This window comes from Stigmatopora argus, chromosome 15 (assembly GCF_051989625.1).
Source record: "Stigmatopora argus isolate UIUO_Sarg chromosome 15, RoL_Sarg_1.0, whole genome shotgun sequence".
In the NCBI taxonomy this organism is placed as follows: domain Eukaryota; kingdom Metazoa; phylum Chordata; class Actinopteri; order Syngnathiformes; family Syngnathidae; genus Stigmatopora; species Stigmatopora argus.
The window spans coordinates 7,145,038-7,159,412 of NC_135401.1; the positions used below are offsets into that span (position 1 = coordinate 7,145,038).

Below are 14,375 nucleotides of genomic sequence, written 5' to 3' on the forward strand. Positions count from 1 at the left end.
ACACACACACACACCACACACACCACACACACCACACACACACACACCACACACACACACACCACACACACACACCACACACACACACCACACACACCACACACACCACACACACCACACACACACACCACACACACCACACACACACACCACACACACCACACAGACACACCACCACACACACACACACACACCACACACACGCACACACACCACACACAAACCACACACACACACAACACACACCACACACACACCACACCCCACACACACACCCCACACCACACCACACACACACACCACACACACACACACACCACACACACACACACACAACACCCCCCCCCCCACACACACACACACCACACACAACCCCCCCCAACCCCCCCACCCCCCCCCCCCCACACACACACACCCACCACACACCACACACACCACACACACACACACCACCACACACACACACACACACCACACACACACCCCACACACACATACACCACACACACCACACACACACAACACACACACCACACCACACACCACACACACATACACACACGTGTGTGTGTGTGTGTGTATGTATGTATGTGTATGTATGTATATATGTGTGTGTTTGTGTGTGTGTTTGTATGTGTGTGTGTGCGTGTATGAATGTGTATGTGTGTATATATATATATATACACACACAGATACAAACACACAATATATATGCGTCTGAAAAAACGGTGCGTGCTTTTTGTGTTTAAAATACAGAAATAGCACTCGTTACTGACACTGCAGCTAAAAATACGATGCGCCGAATAGTCGTGAAAATACGGTACATAATTTGTTCTATTAAACGCTATAAGTAATCATTCTCATTGGGTAAGTGATAAATTAGTAAAAGGTTTCAAATGAAGTATCTCACCTCATCTTTAAAGTTGAACAAATATTCACTTCCATCAACCAGCCTGCGAGAGAGAGAGAGAAGGGCAAGCTTGACCAACGATGAACATTTTCACAACTGTTGCCAATGACGACAAAATGTCCCACCGTAATTTGGCCACATGCTTCTTTTTCTTGTAATTGTCTAGCGGCTCCCAGGTGGCGTTGGCCAACGGAAGCGGCTCCTCCCCGTGAAAGGTGGTGCCCTGGCTGAAGCTTTTAGCATCTTTGTAGGCCGACAGCTGACCGGGCCTCAGAACGCAGTACAAGTTGTTCCACGACCTGCGCGAGAGATGACGTTACTCGGCATCCCTTCGACGCCGTACGGATCTCGTAAGTTGACTTGCCTGTTGGAGGACTTTTTTCCGTAGCCCGCTACGTCTTGCTTGCGTCCCAGCATGCCTTCCAGCAGTACCGTCTGGGCTCGGGGCGCCTCGCCGGGCAAGGTGGCGGCCCGTCGCTGCCCCTCGGCCGCCAACGATACGGACGCCTCCAACTCCAGAGAGCCGCTCTCCCTCCTCTCAGATGCCACCGCCCCCTCGCGGAAGCCCGAGCTGGGTTCGGCCGCGCCGGACTGAAGGGAATAAATGTGTACCACGTGTAAATAAAAAGGTAGGTAGCGGAGGAAATTGCCTCAAGTATGTTTCTACGTAAACTTACCAGAGTTTCTTCCTCCAGTGTGAAGAGTTGCGAAGATTCGGCGAAACCTGTGTCTTCTTTCCTGATTTGAACAAACACGCCGAGATGTAAGTTACATTTAAACATAAACTATATTCTAATTGAATTTTGGCAAAAGAAATGATGTCTCAACAACAGGCATTACCGGCTCTCTTGATCGAAGCGCTGTTGTTCTTGCACAAACTCTTCAATCTCTAACTGCCGCTTCCTCAGCTCGAACAACTCCAACTGAGGAACGAGACGTCATTGGTCATTTTCCCGGCAGAAACCTCGATTCCCGGCGGCTCGGCGCGCTTACGGTGGTAAGACGTTCCAGCGCCGAGAAGCGTTCCTCCCAGGCGGCCGTGGATTTCTCAAAGGCCTCGTGCCGCTTCAGCAGCTTCTCCACGTCGTCCACCGACTGGCCCAAGTCCTTGCTGCTCACGTGGGGCTCCTGAGCCACCAGCCAGGCCTCGGCCACTGACGCGTCGCGCACAAACTGGCACACCTCCAACACTGCAGAAACCCACATATACACACCAATGAATAAACTCTCACCTCAGATATGTTCACATCTTGTGTCTTGAGTGTGCTGTGTCAATGCAACTATCATAAGAAAACAGTACATCACAAATTGGGACCTCTTGTGGAGGTCATTTGCTTTTAAAAGCCAACAAATTTCATTCACTTGAATTGCATCAAAATAGAAAGTGAAAAAATGATTATTTCGTCAATTCAAATAGTCAAACATGCAATCAGAATAGCTAATTTTTTTTGACAAACTTGTTAAATCACAATAAAAGCATGTTTTTTGTCTATCACTGTTAATAGTATTCACTAAGTTAATAACATAATACTCCAAAACGACTTGGAGGCACACCACGAGGTGAAAAGCTTAGTTGTAAATCATTTCAAAAACTCAAAGCATTTACTTTGGGCTGGAACAGCTCACATTATTTGTATAAAACATGCTCCATTTCTAAATTATTTGATGCTATCTTGCTTAAAATGTTGCTGACACGAATTTAGGAAATAAAACATGTGGAACTTACAGAGTCGTAGCCTGTCCCAGCGCTCGTCCCACTTGAACATCATCTCCTGCCGTTTCTCTGCCAGCTGTGTCAGCTTCTCCTGGATCTTCACGACAACGTGGACACGTCAACGGTTCAACTTGTGCGAGCGAGACGGCAAAGAAGGTGGTCTTACCTCGGCGGAATCTCGGTGGTTTTGCGCCAACAGGGCGCTGCCCAAATCAGTGCATTCTGAGAACTTGAGCGCCCGCGCCTCGATTTCAGAGCGGATTCCCTGGTGGTACTTTTGAAGGAGCTCCACCGATGACACGTCGCTGTTGTCCAAACGCTTGTTAAAAAGGCAAATAAAATTGGCGCGCAACAAAGGACGAAACTCGCGCCCACAGACCGTGGTTTCTCCTGGGTGTCAATCTGCTGGATGATGCTATCCATCCAGGCGGTGAGGTCGCGCACCATGGCGAAGAAGCGGAACTTTTGGGCCGTGTCCAGCAGTCGCTTGCGGCGCCCTTCGCAGGCGTCCAGCAGGGCCTTCCAGGCCTCCAGCGCCTCGCGCTCCTGCGCCTGGATGGCGTCGGCTCGCTCGCCCGCGTACTGAGCGCGAAGCCTGGCCGCCGTCTCCTGCAGCTGCTCCACCTTCAAGCACAATGTCAGCCATACATACTTTAATACAACTTTTCATTATAAACTGATTAGGGGAAAAAAAGCAGGCAAATGGTGGTCATTCCTCCAAGTAGCATTTATAACTTGCCTATGGTTAACATTTTATCATTTCACATGCTTACGAAAATTGTAAATCTTAGTAGCATATTACAATAAATCTTACATTTATTATTCCGTTGCTCTCTTAAAATATTTGCTTAACTTTTACCAATTTTTGGGATTTCTTTTGAGACATTGACACCATTTTTAATCATCTTTGTGAAAAAAAATAACTTTTTCCTATCACATTTTTGGTTGTCATAAGACTGACTACAATGTTAAATTTTGGACTACAAGGGCCTGGCGTCCACTTAAGATGTGGACATCGTTTTTCTCAGATACTACATCATGTAAAAAGATAATTCTTTGTTTTTACACTCATCAGGTCCCAATTAGCCTAAATATCAAAAGAGAAAATAAAAATGCATGCCTTGCAAGAGTTTGGGTCTTTGGAGGTTAAATTCAATGATTTTCAGAGAGCGGCGGTTATGTTTGTGTGTGTTTTCTATACAGTAAACACAAACAATATGTAAGATATTGTGATTTCTTAGCCCAATAAAATATTTTGGCATTATAAGTAATATAGAACATTTTGAAAGTGACGTTATTGAAATCCAATTTAACATCAAAATGTACGAAATAGGAAAGATATCCTACGCGCTTCATGTCAGCTTCATTATATTATTTTATCAAATGATTTAGTTTGTGCACAGGTTCAAGAATGCCTATACTAGTAGTAATAATATTATTAGGCAAGAAAGAAATGTAAAAGAATGGAATCTTTTCTCGTATCCAGGCAGGCGGGCGGCAGTGAAATTGTTCATCCACCAGGGAGGCCTATTAATATCAATTTCATCACCTGCTTTCCCAGCGACGTGATGTCTCGTTCAAAGGCGGCGTGCATCCTGTGGAAGGACTCGGCTTTGCTGAAGTCGTCGCCCACGTCTTGGGGAAGCTCCTTCTGCTTGTCGTGGATCTGGATCACCACCTCCTTGCTGTCCTCAAAGTACCTGAAGGCCACATTGGAAAAGAAGCGAGAGGCGTTTCGCCACACAGCTATTTATTTCCTCACGTTTCCTTACTTGAGCAGTTCGTAGGAGGCGCTAAGCAGTTGAGCTCGCGTGTCGATGAGCTCCAAGAGGTCGGCCCAGCTCTCGTTGATGGTGTCCTTCCACTCGGCCATGGCCACTGCCTCGCTGTGGCCCGCCCGAATCAGTTCGTCGATGGTGCGATTGACGGCGTCCACGCGCTCTTGACCCTGAGCGCCAGTGTCGCGGGCAAACTCGCGGAACTTGTCCCTCAGAAGCTGCCACGAAGAGAGACAAGAATGACAAAGTCACGTGACAGCGTCAAACAACTCCAAAGTCCATGATTTAAGTTTGCTGCTTTGCATGTTAGTTTTTCTATTTTACTCTAACCGCATTTTCCGAACTATAAGCCGCAGATTTTTCATACTTTGCCTGGGCCTGCGACTTATACTCAAGTCCCTCTCTGACCACTATTTTAATTTTAACTAGGGTTACTTTAACCTTGTTTGATCTTGGTGTCTGATAAAGTTAAAAAAAAAAGTGCAATCACTAATGACTACAGAAAAAAATATACTTTATTGTGATAAGTATTGTACCTTTTCTGCTTAGTTTTATATGTATTTTCGGAAATAGGAAAATCCTTCATTTTTGGGGGGTTAGACTTTATCATCAAACTTTTCAATACAAAATTTTGGCTCGCACTTGGTTTACAATATTTAATATAGGACCTTTTTAGCCCGTTTATTAAAAGGCGAGCGTACCGTGACGTGGTCCAAGTCCTGGCCCATCTCCTGCGAGGACGCCGCCACGTCGCGCTGGGAGATCCACTGCTCTAGCTCGTCCACCTCGCGTCCGAGCAGGAAGTGATGGTAGGCGTGCTCCAGCTTCCTGTGTCGGTCCTCGGCCAGCTCGCTCAGCCCGGCGTACTGCTTGTCCGTCTGGGCCTGGCGCCGTACGATGATCTCGCTGTGGGCATCATTTCAAAGACTCGCAACGGGTTTTAAGTTGAATTTGCATAGTAGTAGTAGTCAGACCTGTCGGGGTGGTCGTCGGCCAACATGACTCGAGTGCGCTGGGACAGATTCCGAATGGAGTCGGCGTAGTCGTCCACAGCCTGCTTGACGATGTTGTGACGCTTGAGGCTCAGCATGGCGCTCTGCTCGTCCTGCGCCGACACAAAATCAAGTCTTTTTTTTCTCCCTTTCATCATTTGAGGATTTTTTTTCCCACTATATCAAAAAGTGGGCCTTACACAATACTTTCATCATTCTAAAATTGTTGTTTTGTACTTTAAATTTTTCTAGTCTTTGTGTACAGCTTTGCCTAATATTTTGTATCATTCTTCAATTTGAATGGTTCTATTTTTTGTAATTTGTCTGAAACAGTATTTTTCCACATTTCTGTGTGGGATTGTTAATATTTGCAATCACTTTTTCCTGTTTTTTTTTTGGTAAAATATAAGTGAATTTGTATTGCTCATTTTGAACCTGCCATCACTCATTTGTATCATTTTAAATGTTGTTCCTTTTAACAATAATAAAATCAATGTAACCTAATAAAAAATACTTTCTGCATATGTTTTCTTCAGAATTTGAGTACTTTCTGAAATATTTTGGCATTCTTCTGATATTTTAAACATTAAATATTAACTTTTTCCAGAACTTCCAATTTGTATTTTTGTTTATTTCTGTTTAATGCCTGATTTTTTCCCCTAATGTTAAGACACCTTTCCATAAAAGCACAATATATATGATACTTAATCTTTAGCAAATGTTGTCATTTCTGCTGCTTTGGTCTATAAGGGTTTGTTACTCTAGGACCGTATTTTCCGGACTATAAATTGCATTACTTTTGAAAAAGGTTTCCAATTACGGGGGTGTACTTTTTAGCGCACCTTGGGCTTTTCCTCAGCAATCATGTAGAGCTCCTGCTCTCCAATCCACGCTTGTGCCTCGTCGGCATCGTTGTAGAACTGCTGCGCCGTGTGCGACGCGGCTAGCCTTTCCTTGCGTAGGGTCATCTGGTCCCGGAGCTGCGGCCACGCCTCTTCCAGCACACGTAGCTGCTCAGCCAGTCGCCCGGCTTCGGGAGCGTCCGCCGCCGCCTCCATCCTGCGACCGCGCTCCAGCACCTCGTCCGCACGTGGCTGGTGGCCCTCGATCTCCCTCTGCAGCGTCTGGGCCAGCAAACATTTCCATCATCTTAGCTTTGCGGTGACATTTTATAAACATTTGCTATGAGTTCCATCGCTTCTACAAATGCAACTTCAAGTTGGGTCAAATTTTGACGCAACTTCAAGTTGGATCAAATTTTGACGCAACTTCAAGTTGGGTCAAATTTCGGGTCAAATTTTGACGCAAATTTTGACGCAACTTCAAGTTGCGTCAAAATTTGACCCAACTTGAAGTTGCGTCAAAATTTGACCCAACTTGAAGTTGCGTCAAAATTTGACCCAACTTGAAGTTGCGTCAAAATTTGACCCAACTTGAAGTTGCGTCAAAATTTGACCCAACTTGAAGTTGCGTCAAAATTTGACCCAAAATTTTGAGGCAACTTCAAGTTGGGTCAAATTTTGAGGCAACTTCAAGTTGGGTCAAATTTTGAGGCAACTTCAAGTTGGGTCAAATTTTGAGGCAACTTCAAGTTGGGTCAAATTTTGACACAAAAACTGCGTATTGGCAATTTTTCCAATTGTGACCTGATCATCTCATTTCACTTCTAAAATGTATTCTGAAACCATATCATGGAACCTCATTGACAACATAGCTGTTTTGATTAATCGATTGGTGTCCAAACACAAACTATTGTTATGATTGCATTAATTAGCCTGGACATCCATCATCGTCAAATTAGGTTTGTTATTTTGGGATTATGTTGTTTCTGACCATAGATTCAGAATCCAACAAGTACACTGTACATTAGGAAGAAACTAATGAGAGACACGTAGATTTGAAAGTACTAGACCAAAGGTGACTTCAAATAGCAACAATCTAATGTTAGAATCCTTGTTCATCTCTTTGTGGATATTTACAAAAACAATACGGAAATGAAAAATTGTTTTTGAGGTCATAATTGACATTCCAGTTTGGGGGGCAGAGGGAATGGACTGATTTTTAAATACTACGCCATGTTCCATGTTCATTTCAACAAAATACAAAAATATTTCACCTCATGAAAGATTAGAGATGAAGATATATACATATGCATCTGTTGACCTACCTGGTTCCTCTTTAGCAGCATTTGCACAGTTTGCAAATCATTGCCGTGGTCTTGCGACAGTGCCATTGGCATCCTTTCTTCAATCCAAAGCTGGGAGGGGGGGAAAAAGAAAATAAATCTCAACTCAAATCCTAAAATGCAATAAAATTGTCAATGATTAGGCTGACCAGCTCATCAGCCAGGTCTCTGTAAAATTGATGAAAAGCTCGGGCGGCCTCCAGCTTTTCCCGGCGCTGGGCCAGCGGGGCGCTCAGCTGCTGAAACTGGGCCTGAAGATTCTGCTGTTCTGCTTCCAGGTCAGGCTGTCCAGGTTGTTGTTGGTCGTCACGCCCGCTGACGTCGCCGCCACCGTGCGTCCTCAGCGTCTCTTGGAGTTCCTCCAGCTCCCGGGCACGATTCTGGACTTGGTTCTCCATTATCTAGTTAAGGGGGAAAAAATAAGTGAGGAAAAAAAAAAACCATGTTCTGCCACTGTCAACAACTTTTAGAAGCTTGTTTGAGGGGAAAAGTGTGCAAAATAGAGATATGAACATACGTGAAGCTCTTTAGATCAAGGGATGTCATCAATGGCATTTTCATTTCTCATTTTCTTTCACTTGCTGTTAATTTTTAAATATTTCAATGACAGGTGTTTATCTGTGAAGCTTGTTAAGATCTTTGAGTGATTTCTAGATGACTGAAATGAACGTAATGCTAAATAAGAGTTGAAAATTAAATTGAAAGTCAAAAATATAAATGCCAGAAAAATATTAAAATAACTAAATACTAACTAAATGTCATTTTCTGTGTCTTAATCATTAGGGGAATATGAAATGTAAACTTCAAGATTCAAATTTAAAAACACAAACTATATCAAAGTGCCTTATTTGTATAAAAAAAAGTTCCCTCCCACCTGGTGCTTCTTGAGCTGGATATTGGCATTGGTGAGATCTCTGACATCTTCGCCGCCGCTGTCGTCGCCGGCCGTGCTCTGAAGCTGCTGCTGCAGTTCGCCCAGCCACTTCCTGATGTCGGCCAGGCTCTGGTCGAACAACTCCGAGCGGTTGGCGTCGAACAACAGCCGGGCCTTCTCCTGCGTGGTGGACTCCAGCATGGCCCACAGTTGGTGGAGAGCGGCCAGGTGCTCTCGCACCACTGGCTCCAACTCGGGTTTGGAGGCAATCAGCTCATGGCCCTCCTGCCCATCCAATTGAAACATGATTACACTGGGCATCACTTTGGTAGGCATTTTTTTTTTTGGGTACAGACTCTAAAATGGACAGCTGAATGACCCGATATATCCATTGCAAAAAAACTCATTGGTCTCAACCCCATTTTTGTCTTGCACCACATCGTAGTTATGGTTTCCTTCGGAAAGCTGTTATGTCTACCAACTAAGGCTGCTTAAATCAATCAACTAATTGACACCTACTTGATTGTCAAATTTAAATGCAGAACAATTTTGGTAGTAAATAAATAATTTAAGGACATGACCTAAAATTGTCTAAATCTTTTCAGGGTCTGCACCCACAAATTGGTGAGAAACAGCTGTTTAAAAAGAGAAAAAATGCCTTTTGAACAAGGAATTACAGTAATCCCTCGATTATCGTGACTTCACTAATCGCAAATTCACTAGTTCATGATTTTTTCTGCTATTAATTATTTTAAACAAAAATTTTAAATTCATAAAAATGTGAAAATCCACGCTGAAACTCGTAAGCGTAAGCCACTCTTGCTACTAGGACTCACCACTGAAGTAAAAAAATATATATATTTTATTTACTTTAATAGGGGTGACCCTACTTCATGATTTTTTTTTATTATCATAGCCATGTCTGGTCTACATTAACCGCGATATTCGAGGGATTACTGTACCTGGTCCAGTTTGTCCAGCCAGTCCTTGTTGGAGGCCAACTCAGCCATGAAAGCCTGGTGCTTCAACCACTTGCTGTGCAGGTTCCTGGCCTCGTCGTACGAGGTGTCCTGTGCGGTCAGCATCTTCTCATTGATCCACACGGTCAGCTGGGATTTGACAGAGACCGAGAAATGAGAAGACGCAAATCCTATGTACACATCCAACGAATGCTCAACTTACATCTTGGGTGTTCTGTAAAAAGTGCTGGAGGTCTCGGTTGTCTCGTAGTTTCTCCGACACCTCCCGCGCTCGATCTTTGTTTTTGTTGTGCCTAGATAGAAATAGAAGAAAAAGAAGCACCTGCTGAGAAAGGCTCCTTTTTGAGAAAAAAAAACACCTGACCTCAACAGCCATCAAAGTGTACTGTAAAGTCAATGCTCTCACTTTTGTGGGAATCAATATCCATTAGTGATGTAACATGCATTGTGGGGATTGATGGAGGGCATCTTGTGGACTTTAGTGAGCTACGCTTGATGTACAATATACTGTGTATTTCAAATACAAAATTCTAATTGAGAACAGAAACTGGAGGTTTTTTACTTTGGACATAAATCGCTGTCAATTGCATCCTTAACAAATACCTCCAATCTAAATTTCTCAAAATTTAAATTGAGACTTTGCTGTCCGTCAATGGCGTCTTTAGCAAATGCCTCAACTCCATCACATAGATTGGACTTTTGGAGAAAAAATTGTCAGAAACAGTTGTTCTATTTGCAATGAAATGGTTTTTTTGGTCGTTCCTCAACTTTCTCAGTTTTTGGTTTCCCATGTCCAAACATTTTTGGGGAAGCATCTCCAATTGAAGACAAAAAATAAAAACCTACCTGTCACTGATGGAGTCCATTTTCTCTTGCACTTTCCCAGCATACAAGTTGTTGCCGTCAACTAGTTGTCTGCCTGCATGGAGCGTGCCGTCAATCTTGTCTTGGTTGGCCTCCATGGTGGTCAAAAAGTCCTCGTGCTTCTTTAGGGCCTTTTCTGCCCCGGCCAGAGTGTCGGGCTGGTCTATGTGGGCCAGAGTGTACTCCTGCAGAAACAATCATCTATCAAAATATTGCCAATTTCCTTTAATAATGTAGTTCTAGGTGACAGAAATAATAGCCTTCTGAAAGAACCTATTAGAGTGATTTGGCCCATGACAAAGTTGAATAGATGGCCCTGTTTTTTTTAAAATATCGGTATTAAGCAGTATTTTTTCACCTGGTTGTTAAGGATGGCTTCGACCGCCTTGCCGTCTCTTAGAAACAGCTGGAAACCTAAGCCCTGGTCAAGGAAATTCTTGCGTCGGTCCCACATGGTCTGGAGTTCATGCCAGCCTTGGTCCAGACCGTCCAACGTCCGCTCCAGCTCCCTGTACTGGGGGTCGTCTTCCTGGCCCAGCGTAACCCGAACGCCGGTATCCCTGATGCTGCGATAGACCTCTTCTTGGTTGTCGATTTCGTCGAGCAGAGCGTCGTGAAGGCTCAGCTGCTCCTCGGCCTCGGGCAACGAGGCGGGCATTTCCTCCGAAGCCACGGCCTTCTGAGACCTGAAGAGCCAGGACTGAAAGTCGTCCAGGTCCTGGAGGAACTTCTGCAGCTTGCTGACTTCGCCCAACGATTCCTCGCGGTCCTTTAGGGTGTTTTTCAGCTCGTTCCAAGGATCATCCAGCTCGGCGCGACGGGCCAGGATGTCTAGGGCCTCTTGGGGGTGCTCGGTCGCCAAGCGCTCGGCGTCCATCCGCAGAAGGTCGAGCTTGGACTCGATGGCGGCCAAGTCGCGCTCCAAGCCATGCAGCTTCCTCTGGATGGTCATGACGGCGGCCAAGTCGTTGCCCAGGTCTTGAGTGGACTCAATAATGCGCGTCTTGTCACGGATCCACGCCGCGGTCTCGTCACAATCCACTCCGTAGTTGTGCAAGCTTACTGCTGAATCTATCAACTTCTTCTTATCCTCCACCAAGGCCTTAAAAGCATCCCACCTGAAAGAAACAATGTTTAATTAAAAAAGACATACACGCTTAAATGGTTGCACTTAATACTTTGGAACACAATCTGCAGTTTTTTTGCATGAACAAAATGTGCAATGCTGCCAAAGTATTTGAAATAAAATTTCGATTCAATTTCCCATCTGACTTCAACCCTATAGAGATGTTCCTATGTGCAGCCAATTTGATTGACATTTGTTTTATGTATATGTGCTTTTTTTACGTTCTTTGTGAAAATCACAGTTCAAATGCAGTCCTTATGCCTATAGTGAGTATTTGTTAATATGACAGAGAACTGTTGTAGTGATATTTCACCATGAATATGAAGTGGGTTCTTTTGTTTGCTTTTTTTGTACAAAGCATGCAACTGTAGGGCCAGAAATCTGAAAGTGTATTGATTTTTTTCCCTTTCATTTTACCCAAAGCACAAGAAAGAGGTGGAAAATCACCTTTTGTTCAGTCTCATCTGGCATGGCTTGACCTCTTTAGTGCGAGGGTGTCTGCTGTCCTCCAGCTGTTTCACTGCATTGTTGACATCATCAACTCTGAACTGAACGTTTGCCATATCCTGAGCCAACATGCTCAACCTAGAGGCAAAACAAAAACATGTTTAGAAAGACAAAAGACCAAACGATTCTCCAGCTGGGACCCACACATACAATACATCTTATCCAATTCATAGCCATGGGGATTTTCCAAATAATACACCACGTACCTATTTTGCACCACTTCCACGTCGTCCAGCTTTTCGGGCACCTCCAAATCTACAAGCCAAGTCTCCTTCTGTCCCATCCAGAGCTCACAGGCGTCAGTCTCGTTGAAGATAGTATACAGCGCCATGGCGTCGTCCAGCTTTTTCTGCCTGACGTCGGCTAGAGACATGAGCTCCATGAAGAGGTCCTTGATGTCTTTGAGACGACGCTGGATGTCAGGCGTGTTCAGTAGCTCTTCGGGTAACGCGTTGGCCTGTTTGGACAGCGCGTCCACAGTGGCAGCCGACTTGGTGGCCTCGTTGCGCAGGTCGTCGTGGCGTCGCAGTAGCCGCTGGGTGGTGTACTCGTCCTGGCCTACGTCGTCGCTGCTCATCTCTTTCTTGGCGTCCAGCAGCCAGGCCGTGAGTTCGTCGGCATCCCCTTGGAATTGGAAGAACCTCTGCGTGTCCTGCAGGTTCTGTTTGCGGAAGGCCGCCAGTTCCTCCAGCTGCCGCCACTGCCTCTCCACGTTCTCCGTGCGCTCCTGGATCTGCGGTGAACCGAAATGGTTGTCCCTGATCATCTCGTTTCCTTGGGTTAGAACCTGTCGTAGAAGAAAAGGCCGGTTTAATAGTTCCAAAATATTTATTTTAATACATGTATTGATGTTCGAAAAGGGCTGATGGGTCATTCCAAAATTGGAGGATATCTGAGCATGTATGCAGAACATGTTTGCACTCAAACAATGCTGTTTTCATTTAAGAGAGAAAAAAAGAAAAATTGACAAGGGCAACAATAAGATTGACTATTTTTGGCGTTCTAAACTTTGATGTTCCAACTCTGATTTAAAATTTGTTTGGGATGTCAAGTGTGCTTCATTTCTGGAATGATTCTGGTATAGGGTAATCAATCAAAAAAGTAGCCATCATTAGTCAATACCCTTTTAAGGTTGGCTTGCCGGGCGCCCAGCTCGTCTTCAAAGGCGCTGTGCTTGCTCTGGAGAACCAACACGGTGGTCAGGTCCTTGCCGTAGTCCAACGAGGAGAAGATATTCTCCTTCTCCTTGATCCAGCTCTCCACCTCCACCGCCTCCCACAAGAAGCTCCAGAAGCGGCGAGACTGCGTCAGCTGGGCCCGGCGCTGAGCCGCCAGGTTGCGGAGCTCCTGGTAACAGAGCTCCAAGTGCTCCACCCGATCGCGGATCACTTGGGGATCGCACGGCTTGTAAGCTGGCAGATTTGAAAAAGAGAAGGAAAATGATTGGTGGTGTCAAGTTCAAGTTCAAAACACTTCAAATCCACCAGACTTTGAGTTTGACACCTGTGTCCGTTTTTTTTTCCATAGTTGTAAACGGGCATTCAAGGTTTTAGTGCATGTTTTGGTATACATACCTTGGTTTTAAGGTGACAAGATCAATTTATACAGCATAGAAAAATGCTAAACACAAAAAAAATAGACTTACTCTCTCCATTAGCAAACTTGAGAGCGGCCGCACTTGCGTTGTGTACTCGGTCCGCTTGCAGCGAAACATCATTCTCCAGCAAAATGTGTTTCTGTAACAAGTCTTCTACTTCCAACAAATGTTTCCCAATGTCAGGAGACAACAGTCGAACCTGACAAAAAAAATGTCAACAAACCCATTTGCTGAAGCGACACTAGAAGGCAACGAAACTGCGTTTTTACCTTCATGTCATCCATCCAGCTGATAATGTGGAGCATCTCCTGGAAGATCTTCTGCAGCATCAGGTTCTTTTCCAGACGCGAGCGGCGAGCTCTTAGCAGCTCCTGAAGGTAATCCCACAGACGCAAGACATTGTCCTTGCGGGCATCCACCCGCTTGGCGTCATGATAGCGCTCGGCCTCCAGCTCTCCCGAGATGTCCACCAAGGCCTGGACGCGTTCCTGGTAGGCGGCGATGTCCGTTTCGATGGCGTCGTGCTTCTTCTGCGCCGCCTCCACCGCCGGCAAGTCGTAGCCAAAGTTGTCCTGGGAAAAACGGGAAACGACCATGTTTGGAAGCCCTTTAAGATCCTCGAAGCTGGCTTTTCCGGACTCTGGCTGACCTGAGCTACCAACCGCTGGTTCTCCAGGAGCCACGTCTCCCTCATGGCGGCCTTGCGGTCAAATCGGCGGGCCATCTGCTCCAGCTTCTCTTGGCGAATGAGCTCGTCTCTCAGAACCCGCTCACGCTCGTGCTCGGCGTGCTCGAGGAGCTTCCAAGCCTGTGGATCCCATAAACTATCATTAATGCGGACTGCTTAG

At 45.3% G+C, this 14,375-nt stretch overlaps 1 protein-coding gene across 3 annotated transcripts in view; it reads right to left on the reverse strand.

Annotated features, from left to right (window-relative positions):
* The window catches only part of sptb (spectrin, beta, erythrocytic), a 31,672-nt gene that overhangs the window by 6,494 nt on the left and 10,803 nt on the right, over positions 1-14,375 (reverse strand). For all 3 annotated transcript variants that reach the window (XM_077620535.1, XM_077620534.1, XM_077620533.1), the window contains 27 exons: positions 14,177-14,335; positions 13,797-14,099; positions 13,576-13,726; positions 13,053-13,342; positions 12,137-12,717; positions 11,871-12,008; positions 10,656-11,415; positions 10,280-10,482; positions 9,636-9,726; positions 9,416-9,562; positions 8,454-8,738; positions 7,729-7,980; positions 7,562-7,651; positions 6,237-6,518; positions 5,377-5,507; positions 5,104-5,308; positions 4,397-4,620; positions 4,174-4,324; positions 3,004-3,248; positions 2,791-2,929; positions 2,637-2,721; positions 1,904-2,100; positions 1,751-1,833; positions 1,588-1,648; positions 1,275-1,501; positions 1,036-1,209; positions 911-953 (listed from right to left, as the gene is read on the reverse strand). In XM_077620535.1, coding sequence (XP_077476661.1) covers positions 911-953; positions 1,036-1,209; positions 1,275-1,501; positions 1,588-1,648; positions 1,751-1,833; positions 1,904-2,100; positions 2,637-2,721; positions 2,791-2,929; positions 3,004-3,248; positions 4,174-4,324; positions 4,397-4,620; positions 5,104-5,308; positions 5,377-5,507; positions 6,237-6,518; positions 7,562-7,651; positions 7,729-7,980; positions 8,454-8,738; positions 9,416-9,562; positions 9,636-9,726; positions 10,280-10,482; positions 10,656-11,415; positions 11,871-12,008; positions 12,137-12,717; positions 13,053-13,342; positions 13,576-13,726; positions 13,797-14,099; positions 14,177-14,335 — 5,697 coding nt within the window. The remainder of the gene's footprint in view (positions 1-910; positions 954-1,035; positions 1,210-1,274; positions 1,502-1,587; positions 1,649-1,750; positions 1,834-1,903; positions 2,101-2,636; positions 2,722-2,790; positions 2,930-3,003; positions 3,249-4,173; positions 4,325-4,396; positions 4,621-5,103; positions 5,309-5,376; positions 5,508-6,236; positions 6,519-7,561; positions 7,652-7,728; positions 7,981-8,453; positions 8,739-9,415; positions 9,563-9,635; positions 9,727-10,279; positions 10,483-10,655; positions 11,416-11,870; positions 12,009-12,136; positions 12,718-13,052; positions 13,343-13,575; positions 13,727-13,796; positions 14,100-14,176; positions 14,336-14,375) is intronic.